This window comes from Chelonoidis abingdonii, chromosome 1 (genome assembly GCF_003597395.2).
Source record: "Chelonoidis abingdonii isolate Lonesome George chromosome 1, CheloAbing_2.0, whole genome shotgun sequence".
Taxonomy (NCBI): domain Eukaryota; kingdom Metazoa; phylum Chordata; order Testudines; family Testudinidae; genus Chelonoidis; species Chelonoidis abingdonii.
In genome coordinates this window covers 242,862,334-242,888,689 of record NC_133769.1, presented here as the reverse complement: position 1 = coordinate 242,888,689, position 26,356 = coordinate 242,862,334, and the positions used below count along the sequence as shown (strand labels likewise).

The 26,356-nt window shown below is 39.8% G+C and overlaps 1 protein-coding gene and 1 non-coding gene across 2 annotated transcripts in view; one reads left to right on the top strand and one right to left on the bottom strand.

The window, feature by feature from the left end:
• PRKX (protein kinase cAMP-dependent X-linked catalytic subunit) overlaps nucleotides 1-26,356 on the bottom strand; it is a 108,898-nt gene that overhangs the window by 25,189 nt on the left and 57,353 nt on the right. Inside the window, exons 3-4 of the mRNA XM_075060707.1 lie at nucleotides 17,978-18,241; nucleotides 6,656-6,775 (exon numbers count right to left, since the gene is read on the bottom strand). Of these exons, the coding sequence (XP_074916808.1) occupies nucleotides 6,656-6,775; nucleotides 17,978-18,241 (384 nt within the window). The remainder of the gene's footprint in view (nucleotides 1-6,655; nucleotides 6,776-17,977; nucleotides 18,242-26,356) is intronic.
• TRNAR-UCU (transfer RNA arginine (anticodon UCU)) lies at nucleotides 23,814-23,886 on the top strand. The gene has a single exon. It is a non-coding gene; the product is annotated as a tRNA-Arg (tRNA).

Below are 26,356 nucleotides of genomic sequence, written 5' to 3'. Positions count from 1 at the left end.
GGAATTCTGGACATCCACCTTCCTAAGAGTTACCCAGGGGAATCTTTTTTACCAAAAGCAGCTACTGTGTAACTACTGCTCTTACAGCCACCACACTTGGCCTCCATACATGGAACGTGACATCGCTGTTAACAATACTTATGCTTCTAAAATTGAAAAGGGATGCAGCTCCTCATCTTCACTGGTATCAAGGCTGTGGGGGGGGGGGGGGGGGAGAGAAACACCACCACTATTTTTTACTTTACATCGAGTCTTTAGTAGTGTAATGCCATGTGTAGACTAGGAAGCAGGCTGATGTTTTTAATTTATTAGCTAAAATGTTTTAAAGAACTGCTGAATAAAACCATGTTAAATCCTATCTACATTAGGTTCTAATACCTTTAAAAGTTAATGTCCTCCCTACTGTTTTAACATGCTTAGCTCCTTTTTTTAAAATGTGTACATTAGGTGCTAATTCTTTGCAAACACTTGGTAGTCTAGACAAGACCTTAGTGCCATAACAATAAACATTTTCCTCCTACATGACTTCTCTTTCTGCAGTTTTTTTTTTTTTTTTTTTTTTAATTTAGTCTCTTGTTCCATAATCACTGTATGTGAGGTAGATACTAATTGGACAATTGTTTCAATATACCAGAATCTTTATGTAACAAGTACAGTAACTGGATTAACATTCTTCTTACACTGTAGTTACCAAACCACAGTCACAGGCAACAACCGAATTCAGAGTTTCCCTAGATGCTGTTTGAGTGTCCAGGAAGAAAAAAAAAACAGCCATATCTTCACCAAAGAAAAGAATAACAACTAAAACATTTTTGGTGGGAACAGACAAGAAGGGGGATCTTTATTTATTTTTCTCCATAAAGGCAAAAGTAACATTGAACTTCGTTTGGATGATCTCACCATGAAATAGTGGAGCTATTCGTTCAGGAAAGTTCAGAACACACTGTGGTAAGCGTCTGTCCCAAATCTGGACTTTAGCGTACAAAATCTGGGTGCTTACTGTGAACCTCCCCAAGCTTATACCCAGCTTGGATCTTATTTTGCTGCCACCAGATAGTATTGAGGCTACTATCAGCCTGGGTTCCCCCAAATTCCTTGGGGGGACGCCCCTCTCGGCTCCCCACACTTTCCCTGAGGACCCCCAAGACTCAGAAGTATGAGTCTACCAGCAAAAGAACGATCTCCCTCCCTTCTCCCTCTCTCTCCGTTGTTCCGCTCTGAGCAAGCTGAGGGATTGAGCAATCTCTTTACATCACATACCAAAAACTTGCCTCCGTCTCTCAAGAGACAAGCCTTAAGCACAGGGAACAGAGCTGATCTTCTCTCTCTTTCTTTCCCCGTAACTTTTTCCCGCCCTCCCTGAGCCTGTCACAGATGTAACAGAACTCCGGGGCACAGAAATTCCTCTCCCCTTTGCCTCACTAGGAAAAGAACTTCACAAGTTTTAAAAAGAAAACTTTATATAAAAAGAAAAGAAATACAGAACAATAATACTGCATTAAGAGATCAATACAGGCTCTGCTTAGAAAATATGAACAAAACGTCCTGCTGATTTAAAAGATAGCCCAATTAAACCAGTCCAGCAAATCAACACCCATGTAAATACAAATCAAAGCACATCACAGCCGATTACTTTGGTTCCTTTGTACTTACACTTGATAGTAGGATATTTGAAAGAAGACGGAGTTAGAAGAAAAGCTTGTTTACTCACAGTCGAGGAAAACAAAAAGACACAGAACAAAGCCAAAAACTTCCAGAGGTTCCCACCCTTACTTTTGAAAAACCGGTTTCCTGATTGGTCCTCTGGTCAGGTGTTTGGTTCCCCTTTTGCTCACCTTTTACAGGTAAAAGAAAATTAACCCTTACCTATCTACTTATGACACACACAATCACAAGTTTTTCTGAAGTCTAAGGTCCAGATTTTTAAAGGTATTTAGGCATGGCTATACTCATTGATTTAGGAACCCAAGTCTCATTTTCAAAAGTGATTTAAGTACTTCAGAATCCAGATGTCAGTGGGATTTAGGCATCACAGTGCCACTATCTTTTAAAAATGTAACTAAACATCTTTAAAAATCTGGGCCTAAATTCCTATCTTGCACAACTACAAGAACGAACAAGGTAGCAAGAGAGGATATCAAATTTTGGATGTGCTCAATTTATTCCCCCTTATATAGCAGAGACACTGAATGGATGTCCTGTTTCTTATTTAGAACAGCCTATAGAATTGTGTTGTTTCTGTGTAATTTTTATTCATCAAAATGACACTAAATTCTAAAAAAGTTTCAATTTTGTATTTATGATTAAGAGTCAATCTTGTTTTTGACTTGCTGCGTGAATTACAAAAAGGAATGTTAGGTGCCTGAGAAATCTCTATCAGGAAATTGTTAATCCAGTTTTATTGATAATGTAAAAGGAAAGTTAAATGAATTTTATGCAAGAAGTTTTTTTGATGGAAGTTACTTCCATCTTATTTCTCTCAAAAACTTTTTTTTTTTTAAACGACTAGATTCTCTCCCAGGGAAAAATCCAGGTGAGACATTGAGAAATATGATAGGGAATGAACGAGTCTAACAACCAGTACAAGTTATTACACTGCCACAGATTAAAAATGCAATTTCTTTCTGCAAAAGTATGCCATTCAAGTCTAATTGTAACAGCTACATAGGACAGATATGTGCTCCATCAGTTGCTTAGAGAGCTTCTGGAGCAGGAAGCAATGCTGACATCTGGATTCTATTCAGTAAAACTATAACGATATTGGAATGCAAGTTTGTGCTTCAATAATTCCCTACTGTTGACAATTGCAGACACATTTTATAAGCAGTACACTATTGGAGTATACACTTGTTTTCTCTTCCAAACCCTTAATTGCTTACTACAGCTTTGAACTTTAACATTAATCTCAGAGAAAAACCAATATGGCAGCATCTTGGAAGACTGGTCCTATTTATAAAATGCTAAATGCTCAGTTATGGTTAGAAAGCACTCCACTGTATTGTGTTCATTTTGTAGGAAACTACTCTAATCAGACTTTCTACTAGTGTTGAGGATAATCCCTATGACTAGCAATGAAGCAGTGATTTTGTTTGTGATTATATATATCCACTTTTATTCAACTCCTACATATCAAATACATTCCCAGAGACGGAGTTCTTCATCTATTCTTGAGAATATTGACATCTCAGGACTATTGACATGGGAACTATTACATGCAACCATATTCTGCATGAGAGGAAAATCTGATAGCACCCAAGTGGAACTATTAAAAGAAAACAAAAGAAAGACTAAGCAACATACGATAGGACATTCAGCAACTTTTAAGAAGGTTATCATGTTTTCCTTGAAAAGCTTGTTACCCTTTAAAAAAAGAACTGCCGAACAAAAGTAGTCAACATTATAGTTATCAGATGAATGTCCCTAATAAGTGTAAAAGGAGCACAGACAGCGAAGTTAAATGGGATACCACATCAACTTGAAATTAGTCATTTAAAAAAGATGTAGCTACCTCACCTGCCCCTGAGTGTCCATCACATTTGTGATTTTACAAACATCTTCCCCTTCATTTTTTTAAAGTTTCTCTCTCCACTGCTATTTTAAAGACTCATACAAACATAAGAAAAATCAGCGAAATTGATGAGTTATCAAGCATATAAAATTAAAAAAGAATCTGTTCTTTTTCAGCTACTGTAATCTCGTATGACCTGTCACAATAATAGATTTTTTTAATCTAGATTTTTTTTTTTAGTATGATTAAAGTTGACTATGTCCCTTCACAGTGTAGGCCTGGCCAGAATTTGAACCCACTGCAGATCACTGTTCACCTGGAGTTCTCATTGCTTCTGGATTCCCCACCAGCTAAAGACATGGTAGGCACCCTTTTCCATCTACAGCTGTCAAGCAGCCTGTCTCCTTTCTGTCATGTTCAGACCTTGTTATGGTGATTCACATATTTGTGATCTCCAGGCTTGATCACTATAAAAATTCTCTAGCTATTAATGAAGCTGCCAATCTCAAAAAAAAAAAGTGACAGTTGACTTAGAATACAGTAGCACTGTGTTTAGGAACGAAGGCTGACAAAAGTACATCCCCTGCAGTGCTCTCCTCACTGCCTCCCTATAAAATACCATGTCAAATTCAATGTTTCAGTCTTAAACCTCAAAGTCACCTAAGGGATAGATAAAATTTCCTGGGGACTGCCTGATCCTGCTTCATTATGACTTCCCATGGCATCTGTGTTCCACTATATACAAGAGTCAGAACTTCCGGCACAACTGCTTCAGAAATCTGGAGTTAAGTCCCAAAAGATATTAAAATGATTACAAACCACACTGATTTCAGATGAAAATTCCAAGTCCACTTTAAATCACTTTTTCATCATGGATATTTTTAGTAAGTCAGGGACAGTTTCTTTGAATTTTTCTTTATTGTCCGTGACCTGTCCATGGACTTTTACTAAAAATATCCATGATAAAATATAAGCCTTAATCATAGGCGTGTTGTGGCGCTGAAATTTCGGTAGAAAGACAATTGTAAACCACTCCCTTTGTTGACCAATCCATGGGATGGCACTGAAATCAATCTCATAGGATTAAACATGGATTTTGTCACTAAAAGGTACTATACAAGCATCTGCCCCTCTTCCCCATAAAAAAATAAAATTAAATTTAAAAAAGGATAAATCCAAGTGCTGACAGCTGTAAGAAAAAAAAAGAACAGTAGATAACCTACTGCCCTGTCTATTTAGGTAAGCTCCACTATCATGTAGAGCTACCTTATAAAAACAATCCATAATTCATGGCAATATCCCTTCAATAAATTCATTTTGCAGCATAACTGGTGACATGACTACAGATCGACACATCTAACTTGTTAAATAACCAATATTTGACATTAGGCAGAAGAGGTATCACCTACATCTGTTCTTGAAGTGGATTAACCCATTGCAGGATAGGAAGGGTTTGAATCCTGAAGTTTTAGACTCCACCACGAAGGCATGGCAGTTTCGTGTGATGTGCCTTGCCCTGCTATACCAGGTTGTGTACAGGAGGGTCCTAGACCAATGTCTTAGTTTGAATTTTTTTTCGTGGGGTGGAGGGGGGCTGGAGGACGACATCTTTGGAATGGAAGTATGAGATAAGATTTTGTTTCCTAAAATGTTAAGAGAGAACCTGTTTAAAGTCTCGGAAGAGAGTGGTAGGTCAGATACTCGGTGGGTTCTGTCTTGCTGCCACAGGCAGTAAATAGGAAATGAGGGAAGGTTACAGCCATTCTACTCTTCATACCCTCGTACAGGAGCACAAAGGGGCACAAGACACATGGGTGGCCCGAAGAGATACCCTTTTATACTGCTGTATGGCAGCATTAGTGGTAAAATTCCATGAGTCCTCATTTTTTTCCCCCCCAGTATACTTTCAGCAGATATGCAGTGCACATGCAAAGAAAGGTACAGTTTTTAAAAACATTTTTGAAGTCTTTATATATAATACGCAAGTAAATACTCAACTGGGCTTTTATTTTCAGTATAATCAAATAGCTGAAACAGGAAGAACTACATTAATTTTCCTTTTATTTTTCATTTTAAAAATTGCATTGATTAAAAACATAAGAGTTTCAATTATCCTCCTTAATATTTAACTCAAATACTTACATGAATGTATTTGTAATGTCAAGAAATATTTCTTTAGTGGCAAAGATTTTAAGTTTGTCTTCTGAGAACACCGCCATCTAGTGAATCCCAAAATATTGTTGGAAATAAAGTTTATAAGCATGTGAACTCAAGAAAGAATCCCTAGATAGTTTTTACTTTTTTTACCCCACTCCTTCTCCTGCACGTTTTTGGAATTTACTGAACTAGTAATAAACTTTTCATCCAAAGAAATAAAGCACCATAACAGAGTGTACAAAATGAAATAATGCAGAGTCTGTTTTCCAGTCGACATGTTCCAACTTCCATAAGATAGGAGAGGTTTTTAATATAGTAGTTAAAGTCTCAGTCTTAAAGTTAAACCAGGCTCTTTAGAGCAAACTAGTAGCCTCTCTCTGCACAAGAACAGTCCATGTACAAAATCTAAACTCTAAAAAAAACTTAAGCTTCCAACTGAAATATAAGTTAGAGTGAGAGGGTAGAAAATAATGAAGTTTTATCATAACTCTGTTTATTTTTTTTTAAAGGAAAAAGAGAAATGTGTTTAAATATATACATATATTTTAATTCTTGAACTGTAAATCAGGTGAGTTTCTCTTTATGAAGCTTGCTTACTTTGCTTCAAAGAATTGCCAAACAAAGACAAGTTACAGTGCTAGTTTGCAGGATGCTCAACCGTTGAGAAAGGTATAATTGGTTATTAAATAACTACTTTATGGAGGCTCAAACTGAACTCCATGATGGGAGAATATAGAATTGCAGAATTTTGAGCAGAATATTTTCATAACTGTAAACTGGGATTTTGCTTCAGAATCTCCCTCTAGTCAGGTTATTGGGAGTACATCTTTGCAGTCTCTCTCCTAGGCTCTTAATTCTTTTCTTCACAGTAAGACAAGATAATCTAATTAGTAATAGACTAAACATATACCCAGATATTTCAAACTTGTTATTCGGAATACTGAAATAGAGTGGACGTTATGTACTTAGTATCACCAGAGAAACACTTACCCTGACAGCATCTCAAATATCAAAATTCCTAGAGCCCACCAGTCCACAGCTCTTCCATGACCTTTACTCTGTATCACTTCTGGCGCAAGGTATTCTGGTGTGCCACACAGCGTCCATGTTCTAAGAGAAATGAATCAACAAAAACATAACATCTAAACTTTCATTTACCGCTTTAAATGGCTGGATTGAAACTAGAATTAAAATTAATATTATAGGCACACTAATGTTTGGAACAGCCAAGTTCACAAAGCTCTAAATGTATATTACAAATGGCAAGTCAAAAATATTGCTGTTTTTAATCATTTCATACAAGGTCAGGAAAGGCCATTGTAATTATCTACTCTGAACTCCTATAACAGAGGTATAGGGAAGTGAAATGACTTGCTCAGGGTCACATAGGAGGTTAGTGATAAAGATAGGAATAGGAATCACGTTTCCTGATTCCCAGTACAGCGCTCTATTCACTAGACCAGTGGTCACCAATACATTGATTGCAATCGACTGGTCGATCCTGAAGCCTTCGCCGATCGATTGTGATCTCCGGGGCTAATAGTCTGGTGGGGCAGCAGGCTCAGGCAGGCTGCCTGCCGTGGCCCCACACTGCTCCCAGAAGTGGCTGGCTGCTCGCACGTCTCTGCAACCCACTCACGTAGCTCCCATTGGCTGGTTCCCGGGCAATGTAAGCAGCAGGGGCAGCGCTTGCAGGAACAGGTAGCACACAGATACCCGTTACACACACACACACACGCCCCCGGGGCCCCACGCAAGACGTGCCAGCAACCAGCCACTTCTGGAAGCGGCATGGGTCCCCGGTAGGCAGGCAGCCTGCCTGAGCCCTCTGCGCCGCTGACCGGGAGTAGCTTGTGGTAAATGCCTCCTAGCCGGAGCCTGCACCTTGCACCCCCGCCTGCACCCAAACCCCCAGCTGAAGATTTTTAGAATCATGTTGTTCATTCTACTTATCCATTCATATTCCTGTGTTTGTATCTTATTTTCATGCAAGGGAATTTCCAATATTTATAATTAGCATTTAACATGGAGTATAAAAATCATATTTTGTAAGAAAAAAGGCAGAGAAATAGGCAAAAAAAAAATAAAAAAAATCAGTAAGTACACAGCTTTCACCTAATCCTGGAGACTGCATCCACCCTGCCAGTTTAACCCACAAACCTTGCAGTTCATATGGAAATGCAAATTTTGTCGTCTTCTCAAAAGCTGAAGTCCTCCAAACTAGCTTAAATATGCTGTGAATAAATAACTTTTTAGACAATTTAAAATTCGGTTCCTTATAGTGCATTGTAGTCCTGGGTCTGAGTCACTTGTACAATGCAGGCACTTTTGATCAGTTATGAATAGAATTAGTAATACTAAGAACAGCAATAGTAGTAACTTCAGCATCATGCAAGGATGCATTTGTGTAATGCTGCTAAAACCACCAGTAAGCTCCTGCCATTGACAAAACCCACCTAGAATCTGTTGATTCAGTGTTTAACTTTGTACTCAGATCTCTGCTAGTCATCAGTGCCCTACAACCTTATCCCTGTGGCTATTTAAGGCTCCCCACATGTGTCTGGAAATGACACTTTTCAGCAGAATCCCAGCCATCCCCTTTAAACACATCTGAAGGACCCGCGCCAGAACTCTCACCCATAACCCATCCCACACCACAACCTCACTGCCCCAGCCTGGAGCCCCCTCCTGCATGCAAACTCCCTTCCAGAGCCCGCACTCCTCACCTCCTCCCGCATCCCAATCCCTTGCACCAGCCCAGAGCCCGCTCCTGCACCCAAACTCCCTTCCAGAGCCTGTAGCTCTCACCCTCTCCTGCACCCCAACACTCTGCACCAGCCTGGAAATCCCTCCTGCACCCAAACTTCCTCCCAGGGCTTGCACCCCTCACTCCTGCACCCCAACTCCCTCCCCCAGCTGGGAACGCTACACTGATTTGCAACAATCCCAGAAGGATTTTGGATCTATAAACCACAAACGACACTAATAAAAAGTAAAAGTCATGAAATGTCCAGTGCATTCTATGAGATTGGGTGTAGGTGTCATATAGTCACACTGCACCTAAACTCGCTCCCAGAGCTTGCACCCCTCAATCCTGCACCCCAATCCCCTGCCCCAGGCTCAGCCTGGAGCCCTCTCGCACACTAGCCCAGAGTCTGTACCTCCTCCCGCACCCCAACCCCCTGCCCCAGCCTAGTGAAAGTGAGTGAGGGTTGAGGAGTGTGAACAACAGAGGAAGGGGGGAATGGAGTGAGCAGGATGGAGCCTCAGGGAAGGGGCCAGGTAGATCCTGGGTTGATCTTAAGTTCAAAAAGTGATCTTGTGTGTAAAAAGACTGGAGACCCCTGCACTAGACCATATGGCTTTGACCTTTGTTCCAATCTAAAAATCAATAGGGATCCATCAAACTTGTGTTTGATTACTTTTTAAAGCTCAGTTTGCTTAGAGATATTTATTGTTGTATATCCCCTCTCCACAGATACACAGGTCTGCTAAAATTTTAATACTCTGCAATGTAATTCAAACAAACACTTGAATTACACTATATTACACATACCCACACATTTAACTATCTGCTTTGACTCAGGGCTCATTTATTGTTTTGTCAGGATACATTTCTAGCCATTCAAAATTTATCTTTACTATCCAAGGTTAAGCACTGTTATTAAGGAATGTTAAGTGGTAATTCATCTGCCTATGCTATATACGCAATAGACAACTAATTGTTGTAACGAACTAGAACTCTTAACTGTTCTCTGTGAAACATCTGTGCTGCATCTTTCAGAGTTTCTTTGGCTTCACTACCTTGAGATTTTTTTTAAGTGTGAAAATAAAAATCCTGTTTTCATTTTTGAAGACCTGCACTTCCCTGAAATTAAGTAGTCAAAAGATAAAGCATTAAAGAATATTCTTGAGTTGAAATGGGAAAGGGGCATCTCCATCACAGAAGAGGTATACAGAGTCTTACTCCTTGTCAAAATTTGACAAAAAGTACTCCTAGAATGAATGAGAAAAATCATTTCAAAGGTTTGTATCCCACCACAATAACTGCATTTGAAATAAAAAAACACCCCCCCTCCAAATTATTTCTCTCCCAGGAAGAGTGGGGGGGAACAGGTTTTTAAAAAAAAAGAGTCAGGCCTGAGATTTTAAATTGGGTGTTTATTAGAAAGGAAAAGGCTGTTTTTAGGCAATCCTTTAAAAGAGGGTTCCTACTATAGGACTTTAAGTTTGTTAATGTTTTAAATGTGGCAAAAGTTAAAGATGTTTTGCTCCAACAGAACTGTCAGAATATATTTTCAAACACACTCCTCTACATGCCCAGCATTTCTTGAAACTGTTCATTCGCCTGAAGACACTCCTTCAGTTTTACCATAAGAAGCTTGGGGAATTATTTTTAAAATTTAGAAAATGTCTGATTTTTAGAAGATACCATCTAACACCCAAATACTCAGACACAGCACTGCTTTACACACTAGTGCCATCTAGCAGTAGCCTGAAAGATGACTATAATGCAGTACAAGGTATGCAATCAGTCTTAAAAAATGAAAAATTCAAAACAAAAATAGAACCATATCATTTCAGGGTTTGATTTTTCATTCACATTAATTAGTCAAGCGCTACAAACTGAGCCAGATTCCAGCATTTGACTATGGACTTTACTACAGAAAACAATGCACAAAGTATATAAGAGAGCTGGAATCTTCTTGGATTCTGACCTTCACAACTTATTTGTGGCCAGATAGAAAAGTCCTTATGAAATATTAGAGCATTGCTTCCAGTGCACAAGAGATTACATATCTTACTGCTAACAATAAGATTAAAATGAGCTGTTTCCTTAATTACTTAACAGGATAAAATTACTCAACTTGCAAAAAAAAAATTACAGGTGTAGGGAAATTAATGAGAGAGTATCTGGTCAAACACGACCATCGGGTTTTACTACTACTCAACGGGACACCTGGTTTTACTGCTAATTTTATCACAAACTACTTATATTAACTGATCGCACATTTGAAGGCAAGTGTGTTAACTCTTCATCATGCTGGAATCATTAGCGTATCTATTTTTCCTCACACAGCATTCTTCTGTATATACTTGTGCTTTTACCTTTTTATTTTTCTAGGTTTATAAAATACATCCATTCCAAATTTCAGGAACCTAAATAATTTTAGAACCATCTCCAAAAAAAGTTAAGTTGCTCTGCTGAGATCAATAATAAAGTTCACCAGTTTCATAAATGACAAGTCCCTGCCCCATACAAAAGTTCTGGGAAAAGTGACCAGCCTTACAGAATATTTATTTGCTGAATGTTTCTATTTTCTCTGAAAATAAAACTGAAGATGAAAGAGGCAATTAATCTTTAATAGAGTAGACAAATTATTTTAAAACATTACAACATTTTTCATATTTTGGGTTCACAAGGTAGGAATTAAAATAAAGTAGGAAACTGAAGGGTATGGAAATTGTCTGTGTAGGACTGCAGCCTCAGTTCCCCCTAAGCTGCGTGGCTAGGCAGCAGACTATTAGGGGCTGTGCAGGCATGCAGAGGGGAGAGGTGCCTCTCTGCCTGTCCCTCAGCCCCGGGCTACTGCAGTGAGAGAGGGCTGGGGGGAATCCTCTCTCTCTGCCACAGCTCCAGGGCAGCCTGTGCCCCAAACCCCTTATCTCAGCCCCACCCCAGAGCCTGCACCCACAGCCAAAGCACCTCCTCCCCTGGCCCTTGCACCACAACGCTCTGGCCCAGCCCTGAGCCCCCTCCCACACTCCAAATATATCAACTATATTGATTTCAATTATAACAGAATACAAAGTGTACAGTGCTCACTTTATTTTTGATTAAATATTTGCACTGTAAAAAACAAAATAGTATTTTTCAATTCACTAAATATAAATACTATAGTGCAATCTCTATCATGAAAGTTGAACTTACAAATATAGAATTATGTACAAAAAGTAACTGCATTCAAAAATAAAATATAAAACTTTAGAGCCTTCAAATCATTCAGTCCTTTTTTCTTTCCGGCCAAATCGCTCAGACAAATAAAGTTTGTTAACATTTGCAGGAGATAAAACTGCCTGCTTCTTGTTCACGTCACCTAAAACCGTGAGACCTGGTTTTTGCATGGCACTGTTGTAGCCGGCGATGCAAGATATTTACACGCCAGATGTGTTAAACATTCTTATGTCCCTTCATGCTTCAACCACCATTTCAGAGGACATATGTCCATGCTTCTGATGAGTTCTGCTCAATAACAATCCAAAGCAGTGCGGATTGAGGCATGTTCATTTTCATCCTCTGAGTCAGATGCCACCAGCTGAAGGTTGATTTTCTTTTTTGGTGGTTCGGATTCTGTAGTTTCTGCATCAGCGTGTTAGTCTTAAGACTTCTGAAAGCATGCTCCTCATCCCTCTCAGATTCTGGAAGGCACTTCAGATTCTAAACCTTGGATTGAGTGCCATTGCTGTCTTTAGAATTCCTCATTGGTACCGTCTTTGCGTTTTGTCAAATCTGCAGCAGAAGTGTTCTTAAAATGAACAACGTGCTGAGACATCATCCGAGACTACTATAACATGAAATATATGGCAGAATGTGGGTAAAATAGAGCTGCAGACATACAATTCTCCCCCAAGGAGTTCAGTCAAAAATTTAATTAATGCATTATTTTTTAATGAGCATCAGCAGCATGGAAAAATGTCCTCTGGAATGAAGGGGCATACAAATGTTTAGCATATCTGACACAAATACCTTGCAATACCAGCTACAAAAGTCCCATGTGAATGCATGTTCTCATTTTCTGGTGACATTGTAAACAACAAGTAGTACTATCTCCCGTAAATGTTAATAAACTTATATGTCTTAGCAACTGGCTGTATAAGAAGTAGGACTGAATGGACTTGTAGGCTCTACAGTTTTACATTAACTTCATTCAAAAATAAAACATTTAACCAAAAAAAAAAATAATCTACATTTGTAAGTTGCACTTTCACAATAAAGAGATTGTACTAGAGTACTTGTATGAGGTGAATTGAAAAATATCTCGTTTTTTACAGTGCAAGTATAATAAAATATAAAATGAGCAGTGTACACTTTGTATTCTGTGTTGTAATTGAAATGAATATATTTGAAAATGTAGAAAAACATCCAAAATATTTAATACATTTCAATTGGTATTCTATTGTTTAACAGTATGAATAAAACTGTGATTAATGTTTTTTGAGTAAATCGCGTGAGTTAACTGCAACTAATCAAAATCCCTAACTATAACTAAAGAAGTCAAAATATTAGATAATTAAAATTGTAGGGTTTTATGCTGGCTCTCATCACCATAGTATCCGAATATCTTTATTGAAAGTCAGAGCACTAGCCAAAGCCTCAGTATGTTTAGTCCTGGCTGAGAGAACAAGAGTGAAAAGATAGATACTCAGGAAGTGAAGTGAGGACACACTACTTTGGAGGAAGCCATCAACACGAAGTGGAAAACTGGAAGAAAACAGTTGAGAGATAGAGAAGGAAGAAAAGGGGACAAGTCAACACAAGAGAAGTAGAGAAGAGATAATTCCTTGTTTTCTAAGGAGGGTTGGAGAAGAGAGGCAGGAGAGAAGAGAAAACCAAAGAAAATCTTATCTGCCAGAAACCACCACCATATCATTCTCAGACTGAAAAATTGCTGTCTTAGGGCAAAAGCATAGCATGGAGCTGACTCGCTCCATGGAAAGCTCAGGTAGACCCGAGAAGCTTTGAATACAGGAAGGACTGTGCAGATTGCAAATCACAGAGAATGGAGCAACTTGCTCCATTACACATTGTGACCAGTGTGATGGGGCAAGGCCAGATGGCTACAGTAAAGTACTGAGAAACAGGTATGTTAGCCCCAGGCTAAACAAATCCCTAGGACCATGGTAACCAAATGGCAGTTGCTCCAGGTTAATCAAGGCACCTGGAGCCAATTAAGACCTTTCTAGAAGGCAGTAGAGATAGCTACTTTAATTAGAACACCTGCAGCAATCAGGGCAGGCTAATCAGGGCATCTGGGTTTAAAAAGGAGCTCACCCCAGTCAGGCAGTGAGGAGCCAGAGGAGAAGGAGTGCGAGTGAGGAGCAAGAAGCTGAGGTGTACTGCTGGAGGATTTAGGAGACAAGCATTATCAGACATCAGGAGAAAGATCCTGTGGTGAGTAAAAAAGGGTGTTTGGAGGAGGCCATGAGGAAGTAGCCCAGGGAGTTGTAGCTGTCATGCAGCTGTTACAGGAGTACTATAGACAGCTGCAATCCACAGGCGCTGGGCTGGAACCCAGAGTGAGGGCGGGCCCAGGTTCCCCCAAACCTCCCAACTCCTGATCAGACACAGGAGGAGTTGACCCAGACTGTGGGGAAGATCACTGAGATGAGGAAATCTGCCAAGAAGCGCAGGACCCACCAAGGTAGAGGAGGAACTTTGTCACACCAGACAATCAGTGAGAGGATTTGGGAGGGTTTAACCTGGCCCATGTCTTCTTGCTGTTTGTCTGGGATGACATTCTCCACCTTTTGGGTTTACCAAAGCAGCACCCCTTGTACTCATTTGAATACAGCAACTACAACTGTTTAGACCAAGGCAGGGGAAACTGTGTGGGCTCACTCATCTCTATGATGCATGTGGGCTTGTCACTATCTGGCCTGCGACAACCAATTCATTCGGCCAAAGGTAGGAATGATGAAAAAATAAAATAACCCATAAACTATAGGGAACAGAAGAGGGAGAAATCAGTCACATTTCATGTTAAACTGATACCCTCCTGAACCATTATTTTTAATTACTCCTTCTTTAGAATACTTTGACAACAACAATTTACTTCAGACTTTTAAGAGGAAATGTCAATAAATTGACATTTTTGCCACTTCTGAAAGGGAATAATTCTTTACATGCAAAAATTATGAAGCATGAACCACTTATAAACAAGCTTGTCATGTTTTATGGGGTATTCTAATCCTTAGGAAGATGTCAGTTTAAGTAATAGAATAATCTAAAGGCCAGATTACAAGACCTAGGAATGGTATAATTCTATTTAATTCCTGTTTGAGGGAGGAGAGAAACAACAGAGATAATCTTGGGGTACTTCTGCTTTAATGTATAACCTGGCCTGGGCAGTTTCTTTGTAGCAGTTGTGTTAGTTTCCAGAATTTTGATTTGTTGTACTTATATTTTTGTACAGCTCCTACTTTGGGGTAAGTGTTCTATGAATTTAAAACATAATTATAGATATATAGTTACTATTTCTCTGCAATAATTGTATTAGGAGAGCTCTCTTTTTATAGATGCACAATAATACATAGTACATTGTAGCTATAAAGTCACTACTCTGCAATCGTGTTACAATCACTGTTTTTATAGATGTACAATACATAGCAGGGGTGTGCAAACATTTTGGTTTGAGGGCAACATCTGGATAGTGAAATTGCAAGGAGGACCATGAATATAGGGTCGGGGCAGAGGTTTGTGGTACAGGAGGGGTGCAGTGTGCAGGAGGGGGCTCAGGGCAGGGGGTTGGAGTGCAGGCTGTGGGAAGGGTACAGTGTGCAAGAAGGGCTCAGGCCAGGGGGTTGGGGTTCAGGAGGGGTGCAGGGTGCGACAGGGGGCTCAGGGCAGGGGGTTGGGATGCAGCAGGGGTGACACGGGGTCAGGGCAGGGAGTTGGGGGGCAGGAGGGGTTCGAGGTGCTTGAGCAGTTCCAGGGTGGCAGTGGCGCACAGTGTGGCTAAGGTAGGCTCCCTGCCTGCCCAGGTGGGGGGAGGGGGAGGAGGGAGCAGAGGGCTCTACATGCTGCCCTTGCCTGTGGGTACTTCCCCCGAAGCTCCCATTGTCTGCAGTTCCCTGTTCCTGGCCAATGAGAGCTGCAGTGCCAGCCACTTCTGGGAGCGGCGCGGGGCTGACAATCCCGTGAGCCAGATCCATAGCCCTGACAGCCTGAGGGCTGTAGTTTGCTCACCTCTGATATATAGTAAAAAAAAAAAAAATAGGAATTTTAAATTCACAATAATACAAAGGGAGAATTAGTTTTACTCTCTTTCTAGTAGTTAAACATAGCACCATGAGTTTGCTAAACTATCATCTATGGCCTGTAAATACCACCCACATTGCTGAATAGCATACTTTGCACTACTCTCCTTATCTCTTTACAGCTGGAGTAGCTATAAATTACACACCATTCTACCGTACTCAAGTCAAACCTAATGCAAAGTGCCAGACTATAATCTTAACTACTTTTCTGAAATAGGAGAGAAAATGTAAACAGTATACAAAATACAGAAGAGGTATTACAGTATAATTTTACAGAATATATTCAGATTAACCCACTTCCCCTTTGTTCTGGATTTTAAATTGCTCAAATCAAAGTATATTGTTCAGACACATTGTTGATGCTGAGTTATACCCATTATACTTAACCACACCAAACACCAAATTTAGATCAGCCACTAAGTGACAGTATCTACATTTAAAAACAAAATCATGGGAATCAGTGCAAATACAATACAATTCATAATGAGACCCACTAATTTACTACATGCAATAAAAGGTCTGTTTCTCGTTAGTCAGCAGAATTCAGTGAATTGGAGTTTTATGAATTTCTAAAGTAAGAACTGCCACGGGGTTACAATCACTTGTGTCAATCAGGCAGTCTCCATAATTGTCTCTAAAGACTGCCATTAAAGACAAGAAAGATCTTGCTTTCAATGCTTACAATGTTTAAGTTAATTTATTCAAGTAGGGGAGGAGCAATCATTTCTATAGTAATGTAAAACAAATCCAGACAATCCAGTGAAATGTGGTGCTCAGAAATTAAAATTAATCTCACTTTATCACAAACCTGATGACCTCCAATGTTCAAGAACCTTCACCATTACAGGACAACCTCAACACGAGATTCATTCATATTTTAAAAACAAGAGCTACTAGATTCCATGTATACCCAGCATTAATTGAATTAGGACAGAATCAAATACATATTTGATCATCGCATTTTTCAACTGATCTTTAGCCTCAGTGTGTTTCAGGTGTTCACAAAAGTTGGAAGAATCTTTTATAAATAACCTCAATTGGCTGGTGACTTGTACCAGCATCATCTTTAGCCAGCACAGGATTGGAAAGATGCAAGGAAAAGTTTGTTTCCCAAGCGACCTTCCTGTTATGATTCAGCCTGCCATGTTCTGTTTTTGTTACTTTAAGGTGCATGTTAGGGTAGCTGCAGCTGAGCCACTTCTATTTGGGTCCCCTTTGTAAAATCCTCACATACGCTAAAGTAGAACAAAAGTGATTAAAGAAATCAGCATAATCTCTCATCAAGTTTGTGTCTGTCAATTAAATATTGTTAGCATTAGTATATGATCCAGTCTAGTTTTTAGCATTGCTATCAACTGGGGTTTCCCTTATCCTGCAAGCCAGAGTCCTCATTGTCAGGGATTGTTCTCTAATATTGAGATTAAGTTGTTCCTTCTTAAATTCATCTTCACATGGCTAATAGCAACCCTCCCCTTTCCACCTAAATATATTCTTTTACACTGTTTCCATTAGCATTTTTCCAGTGTTTATGGATAGGCCAAGAGATACAAGACACACTATTCAAACTTCACCCTTACATGATCAGCAAACTAATATCCCTTTCTACCAGAAAAAGGCAATAGATGTGTTTCACATAAAATATATACAGCAGCATATCTACAGGGGAGATGGTATGGGCCATAAGATTTTTCAACAAAACTGTCTTCATGCCTTCAGTCTAGTTTTTTTTGTAATTTTATTTCAAAAATATAATATGCTAATGAATTACCAAATTTTCTTTAATCCAAACTGAAATGCCCTCTTATGGCTCCACTTTCAAAAAGTCCCTCAAAACATAAGGGTAACAAGAAAATAAAGTCAATTATAATGCATTCAAAAGTTAAACAATTTTTACTTCCAAGTCTGAAAGGTTAATATCACATTTTAACACTGATGTTCACAGATTAATGTTTGCTCATTTGACGTGAGTCACTTGGTGTTTTGCAGTGCATGTACTGAAATATCAAGTGCACAAGAATATCCACAATGTTTTTTTAGAAAGCGATTCCTTAGCCACGGTGGCACTATTTGCTATAAATATTGCTGAATACTATCTACTGTACAGTAGTTTGTTTCAGTATTCCTTTTCTCCTGGTAGTAAGAGAGTAATGTGGTTCTCTCAGATGTCAACAACACTAAGAGTAAATGAAAAATTGAGCACTGAAAATAAACATTACTTCTCACCCCAAACTTAATTATGTTTTACTTTTTAAGTGTGATTTTAAAAAGTCTTACCTATCCACGAGCTTTTTAGCAAATCCAAAATCTGTAAGCTTGATATGCCCTTCTTTATCTAACAATATATTTTCAGGTTTTAAGTCTCTGTAAACGATTTCTTTGGAGTGCAAATATTCTATTGCACAAATAATCTCCGCAGAGTAAAACAGTCCTGTGCTGTTGTTGAAACGCCCCATGTTGCGCAGATAACTAAAAAGTTCTCCTCCAGGTACATATTCCATTAACATGTATAAAAAGCGTTCATCGTGGTAGGTCCAAAATCTGTAACAAGAAGTCTTTATTAAATATCGAGCCAAAAATTCATTTGTAAAACAAATAAGATATTCTGTAAACTGGTGTTGTTCCATTGTCTCAAGGAAAGAAGTACTCTAACATAATGCATAGCTAACTTGTGGATTTCACTGCATAAGCTATCTCCAAGACCAAGAGCTCAGTAGGATTTTTAGGTACATTTGATGGATATATGGATAAGATTTCCCAGAGTTAGATCAGGTAGGGAAGAGACACCCACCCCTGCCTTAGACAAGATATAAACTTTCACTCTTCAGGGTACAAGCCAACAACTAACTCACCAAGCTTAGAAATAAAGCTTCCCTTTGTAGGTAGGTTTCCCCCATAATTGTCTGTCATAGAGTTTCTTGCACATTCCTCGGAAGCGTCTGATTCAGGCCACTATTACAGACACAATGAGCCACTGTTCTTTATCTATTAAGACAATTCTTGTGTTCCTATATTGTACTCAACATAGTGAAGCCCAAATGAAAAAGAGAGTGTGATCTAAATTGGGAAAACTGCTTATGACAAGGTGTCTATAATGGAGAAAAATACACTGTAGCGAAACCATTTTTTCCCATCATTTAAGTCATGTCTTAATAAAAGTTCCATATCTCCATCTTGCACTTCTGTAGTGTCTTCCATTCAAGGTTCTCAAAACAATATTTCACAAACAGAAATGTGAGCTAGAAAAGGATTATAGTCATTTTAAAATTTAGGGAAAGTTGGGGAGAGAAGTTTAGTGGCTTGCCAGAAGTTTGTGGCATGGCCAGAAACAGAACTCCCACCTTTTCACACCCAGTACTACGACTTAACCATTAAACCATCTTGACTTACCATCCACATCATAATTTTGTTGTGCAACTGCTGGATCAGTGCCAACAAAGGGATTAGCTTTAACAAAATCCTCAGTCTTGACTAGGGCCTCTAAGCACTACTATAAAGAAACATCTGCACCCAGATATTAAGCTGATAAGTACCTCCATCCTACAGATTCTCTTTCAGTTGAGAAATACTGCTTTTTCAGTAGTACTATCATCCCCAGCACCAGACAATGAAAAACAAGCTATCCAACATTCAGGAAATACATTCCAGCTCATTTAAGTCAGAAGGAAGAGAGGTTGATCAAAACATGCTGGCTACTATTAAGTACAAGTCAACAACTAATAGTGAAGGCCAAGAGACAGAGACTTATTACATAAGCATACTTAGCACAATGGGGCCACACTCCTCAAACATGGGCTCATGGCATTAGACAAAAAGAATAAATAAAATAGCAAGTATAAATTAGAACTGCTGCCTCACAAAAAGTTTTGTACTGAATGCAAGATCATAATCTAGCATATGCTAGAAAGGGAAGATAAATTCTTTTTCACCTATAGTGAACAGACCAAGTACCACACTTGTATCCAACCTGTCAGCCTAAAGAGCAAATCTGTTAAGAAGAAAGTCTGTATTGGAGTAAACTGAACAGGTATTCTGAGACACACCCTACAATTTCTAAACTGAATTGTCCCCTTACTGCTTCTGCAGCATCAGCAACACCCCACTCCCTGCCCACTGCACTGTAGGGAAAGGAGGACAGAGGCAGAGTTGGCTGGAAAATGGAGATCTCTACCCATCTAAAAAAAAAAATTCAGAGAAAGCTCTGCCTCTCAGTCTCCACACCCTAGCTCTGGGGGCAGAGAGGCAAAGAGCTTTTGCACTCAGCCCCACTAGCCTTAAAACAGGATGTGGGGCAAGGAGTGTAGGGCTAAGAGGCAGAACCAGGGTGCACCAGCACAGCAGCCCTATCAAGATAAAAAGCTTTTGTCAGTTTCAAAGGCAGAAAGTAAAATTGACAAATGCCTTCTAGACAAGCAGCAAAGAAGCCTTGGTTTCGTTATTCCCTATGGGGGGGGAGGGAAGGGTATTTTTCCCATCAAAAATATTCCAATTTTTGAACTCTAAAAAATAGCTTTTGCTGCACCATTACCTGCTTCCCAAACAGGCTGCAGGAGCCCCAGGAAGAGCAGAATAGTAGCTCAGCTGGTTCTTCCCAAGTCTGTGGGAGTCTTGAGCAAAGTAAGGCTTCATTCCTGGATACAGGAACATGAGAGAGCCTAGCAAAAGGCAAATTGAGACCATGAGAACTAAACCAGTACAGCTCCTAATTCTCAGCCCCAGCACAGGTTAGCCTAGGGGAACAGGGCACAGAACTCTGAGCCATGCTTGATGTTAATGATGCTAATGTCTTTTTCTAACAAGGATGTGAAGGGCTGCCACTGACATCTTTTTCCTAAATAAAGCAAAATCCTAACAACATTGTTCTGCCAATAAACATCCCTGAAAAACCGTTCCCACACCCAGTCACAGAAGAACTGTGCTAGGAACACACTGAATAACTCAAACATGCATACTCTTGAATTGAAAAATGCATTTTAAGTAGGGCTGTCGATTAATCGAACTTAACTCATGATAAACTCAAAAAAAAGGACTAATCACACTGTTAAACAATAGATTACCAATTGAATTTTATTAAATAGTTTGGATTTTTTCTACAATTTCAAAGATATTAATTTCAATTGCAACACAGAACACATGTACAGTGGTCACTTCATATTTTTTATTACAAATATATGCACTTTAAAAATGATAAACAAAGGAGATAGTATTTTTAAATTCCCCTCATACAAGTACTGTAGTGCAATTTCTTTATCATGAAAGTGCAACTTACAAATTAGGTTTTTTTGGTTACATAACTGCATCAAAAACAAAACATAGAACTCTGGAGCCTGCAATTCCACTCAGTTCTATTTCTTGTTCAGCCAATTGCTAAGAGAAAAAGGTTTTTTTACATTTACGGGAGATAATGCTGTCCATAAAAGAATGATGCTTGTTAAAAAAAATAATGCGTTAATTAAATTTGTGACTGAACTCCTTGGGAGAGAATTGTATGTCTGCTGCTCTGTTTTACCCTTCTGCTATATATTTCATGTCATAACAGTGTCAGATGATGACCCAGCACACATTGTTCATTTTAAGAACGCTTTCACTGCAAATTTGACAAAATGCAAAGAAGATACCAATGTGAAATTTCAAAAGATAGCTACAGCACTCGACCCAAGATTTAAGAATCTGAAGTGCCTTCTGAAATCTGAGAGGAATAAGGTGTGGACCATGCTTTCAGAAGTCTTAAGAGAGCAACACTCTGATGCAGAAACTATAGAACCGAAACCACCAAAAAAGAAAATTAACCTTCAGTTGTGACATGTGACTCAGATGGTTAAAATGAGCATGCATCAGTCCACACTGCTTTGGATCGTTATCGAGCAGAACCTGTCATCGGCATGGACGCATGTCCTCCGAAATGGTGGTTAAGCATGAAGGGACATATGAATCTTTAGCACATCTGGCACGTAAATATCTTGTGATGCTGGCTACAACAGTGCCATGCGAATGCCTGTTCTCACTTTCAGATGACATTGTAAACAAGATGCAGGCAGCATTATCTTCTGCAAATGCAAACAAACTTGTTTGAGTGATTGGCTGAACAAGAAGGAGGACTCACTGGACTTGTAGGGTCCAAAGTTTTATATTGTTTTATTTGGAATACAGGGTTTTTTGTACATAATTCTACATTTGTAAGTTCAACTTTCATGATAAAGAGACTGCATTACAGTACTTGTATTAGGTGAATTGGAAAATACTATTTTTGTCTTTTACAGTGCAAATATTTGTAATAAAAATAAATATAAAGTGAGCACTGTACACTTCGTATTCTGTGCTGTAATTAAAATCAATATATTTGAATATGTAGAAAACATCCACAATATTTAAATAGTATTCTATTATTGTTTAACCGCACGATTAATCACGATTATTTTTTTAACTGCTTGACAGCCCTAATTTTAAGAAATTAAGCAGAACAGCCATATAGACCAGAATAGTAGCTCAGAGCAGTAGAAAATCATAAAAACAGACAACTCATCTTTAAAAAAAAAGTACTGTGACGGGAGGCAAAATGTGGCCAAAAATGGAAGACCTGGATGTGAACACCAGTTTACTGTTTTTTGTAGGCATCTCTTAAATCATTTAGCAAAAATTAAAATAAGTGCCAACAGCTAATCCATTATCTAGTAAGGCTGGGAGTGTTCTTATTAGTTTTTAAATTAAGATGTCACTGACAATGAAAAAAAACAGTACATACTGCAAGCCTTAAAAGAGTTTATTTTCACTCTAAAAAGTTATGTTTTCCTTTAAATGAATGCAGCATCAATAACTCAATTTGCTTACAAAATCTGAGGCGAAGCTAACAAGCATTATTTTAATTTGAAGTTAGCTCTTGGATCTTATTATGTTTACAGGGCCAACTTAAGACTCCTATTCTGCATTCTTACAACCAAGCAACTAGTTGATATTAATAGGATGATCAAACATAGGGCTCAGTTTTATTCCTAATTATTTTTCTGAAAGCAATAAATACAAAAAGTTACAGTTGAATTCACTTAGGACACATCCTTGTTTCTGTAAGACTGGTTTTTACCTTAATATGCTCACTGAAGGTAGCATACAAGATTATACCGCCTGGCTGTTGCAACAGTATAAAATAAGCATTTCCTAAACAAATGTCACATTTGAGCATGTAAATGGAGACTCAGAAGCAAAAATTGTTAATTGGGCAATCAAGCACATATCCAGGTGAAATTTTAGACAGACACTTCTACAAGTTAAGTTCAGGTACAAGAAGGAACAACAGAAGTAGATGTGTGTTGAAAGAGTAGCAAGGAGGTGATATTCTCTTCCAGTCATCCATCAAATAAACATCGTGCATGTGCACACACACATCCACAGATCCCTCCATTCTTCTTTCCATAATGAAATTGGCTACTAAAAATTATTTTGCATCTGAGCATGATTATTCAAGAAGCATGTTTAAATGTATATCCACACCAAGTTCCATTACATTTCAGATCTGAGAGATGGTACAGCCAGTCATCACTGTACAGTATGTATTTTGTGTAAATAACTAATATTCAGATCCCATTCCACCATATTATGAAAGTGAGGGTGCAAGTTTTACCTTTTTCTTTTGTTTTAAGAGAAGACCAAATTCTGCTCTCTCCCTATAGTTAAAACACATTTGCTTACATCCATTTCCTTGTACAAGGGTTGCTGTATCCTCTCTCCAAACTACCATGGAATATTTCTATTAACTTTATATATTGCAGGAACTTTCAGAGATACCAATCAAGATTAGGTCCCTATTGTGCTAGCAAACAGACTACTGCTGGGGGAATTCTGTGCCAAAAAAATTAAAAATTCTGCACAGGTGTTTTCAAATTCTGCAAAATTCAACATATTTTATCAAAAAACAACAACATAATCACATCTGGGGCTGCCAGCAGGAGTCTCAGCTGACGATGCTAGGCTTGGGTAGGAGTGGGGGAGAAAAGTGAATACCAAATTCTGTGTGGAAAAATAAAATTCTGCAGGGAACATGAATTCTGCATTGCGCAACGGTGCAGAATTCCAACAGTAAGAACATACAAAATTGCTGTCCTCACCCCCTAGTGTATGAGCTTGGCTAGCTCAGTTGGTAGAGCATCAGACTTCTAATCTGAGGGTTCAGGGATCAAGTCCCTGGTCAGGCAGAGGGACACTTTCCTCCTGTGATATCCCCCAGAATTTCACAAGAACTCTCCTTGACTTCCATATTTTAAGACAAGTGACATACAAAGGAGGGTGGGGGAGGGAGAGAGACAGGGACACATTTTAATGTACAAATTGCTTTTTTAATTATTAAAAAATGTCACTTATCCTCATCTGCTCCTCAAACTCTAGTCACCATTAGCATTTCTAGTCTCACTTTAAAACTTTAGCTCCTGCAACCTCTCTAAAAGCAGAGGAGAATAATTCACCACCTAACAGTAGCACAAGTTTGATTTCACCCCTTAGACCAAATGCATCAGCTCTGCCACACTTATTTTCCATCTGACGCAAAAAGTCCTGGCATCTCACCATTCTAATGAGCCAACTGTAACACTTTAATGAATCATTTTTTCCCTGTTTGAAAATTTCTCTAGAGCAAAACAGTATTGGTGTAAAAGCAAGAGACACTTATTTCAGCTGCAATCATCCATGATCAATTAGCGGTTGAATATTTAAATTATGCTCTTTGACCTCAAATGTCTAATGCTTTTAAAGTAAATATGTGAGCCCATACATCACTAGCAGACCTGGCTTCTGGAAAACTACATTTTGGTTCTGCTTATGGATTCAAGGAACTCCAGTCAGCCCCTGCACCTGATTTGGATTCATTGCTTTGCTCGCATCATATATATCAAAGGAAGCCAAGAAGTGATCCAGTCTGATTGGAAGTGGGTAGAATTAGTACAGCAATGCTGAATTCTATTATGCTTTCAGAAAGAGGCAGATATGGATGGCAAACAAGTATAGATTAATGCTGACTTCAGCTGCATTCATGTGTGTACTCACTAGGAGCAGCCTGGTTATATATGTGATTTTACAAACCTGCAGCTAAAACAAAAATCCATCATTCAGACATTATGTATTTGCACTATTCCTGGAGGACTTGAGTTCCATAAATCAATTTAAAACAACACTGAGAATCATACTAGAAAAGGTGGCAGATTAGTCTCCCATATGTGCTTTATGCACAATAAAGGTATATTAAAGGCAGTAATGTGATTTTTTTCTATCCCATGCCTGTTCTGAGGAAGTTACTACTGGATGTGTGAACCACTTAGGGCTTGTCTACATATTGTGGCAATGTAAACTGAAGGGGCATAAACTGTAGAGCGCTCTAAAGAGCTGCGCTGTAACAGCCCCAGGTGGATCCTGCTGATTTGCTCCAGAAGGTAGAATCATCTAATTTCACAGATAAGGGCAATGCAATACAACGGGAACAGCTTGTAAACTTCATACCTTAAAGCAGGGGTGCGCAAAATACAGCCCACAGGCTGGTTCCAGCCCAACTAACGTTTCTCTCCGGCCCACCAGGCTCTTTGACTGCCCCCTCGTGATCTCTCGGCTGCTAAAAGTCCCACGGCGCTGCAGGGCGCTCAGGCAGGCTGCCTGCCTGTCCTGGCCCCACACGACTCCTGGAAACGGCTGGCTGCTGTTGGCATGGCTCTGCGCGCCCCTGACAGGGAGGGAGGTAGGTCTGTGCGCACTGCCTCTTCCCCCAGCACCATCTTCACAGCTCCCATTGGCCAGAAACAAGCCATTTCTGAGTGTACAGGCATCACTCAGAAACCTGTTGCCCGCCTCCCTGCGGGGGGCACGCAGATATGCACCGGCAGCAACTGGCCGCAGCCATCTCTGGGACCGGCACGAGGCCACGGCATGCAGATAGCCTGCCTGAACTCTGCTGCGTCACTGGCTGGGAGCCGCCTGTGGTTAAGTAGCTCCCTGCCACAGCTTGCACCTCGCACCCCCTCCAGCACCCCAGACTGAAGCCCCTTCATGCACTCAAACTCCATCCCAGACTCCGCACCCCCTCCATTAATATAGTAAAAATGTGCGATTCGAAACTCCAACAGGGCAGAAACCTTGAGCCCATGAGCAGAACTGAGGGGCCACAAGGGTATTGGGCTCCCAAACTGCAGTGTCTTACTCAGAGTGGGGCCGTCCTGGCAGCAGCTCCACCCTTCCACGTAACACCTCCTCTCCCCCAGCCCCCCACCCCACTGACCAGGTCCTAGACAGAAAGTTAGAGCCAGGTGGTATGGAACAGTTCTTCCTCTGGCTGGTGGTGCCATATAGTTGGCAGCCATGGCATTCCCCCACCTGCTGCTGGTACCCAGTACTGTGGCTGCTCCTCAGCTCCCAACCCCCTTTGACTACTCATGCAGCTGGTCGGAGTTGCCTGGGTGGTTCCAGGTCCAGCAGAGCCCTCAGGGAGTAGCCACCAGCACACAGCCCCAGAAATGTGGGTGGCCTGCTGAAGTGAGTTGAGGGTAGAGGTGGCGCTCCTTCTGTGGACCCTGTTGTAAATAGCTGGGCACAGCCCCGCCAGCCGTTGCTGCTCCTCGCCTCCTCCCCAATAGAAGTCAAACACTACCTATGCCCAACCATTTCCACCCCTGACCAGGAGCCCCG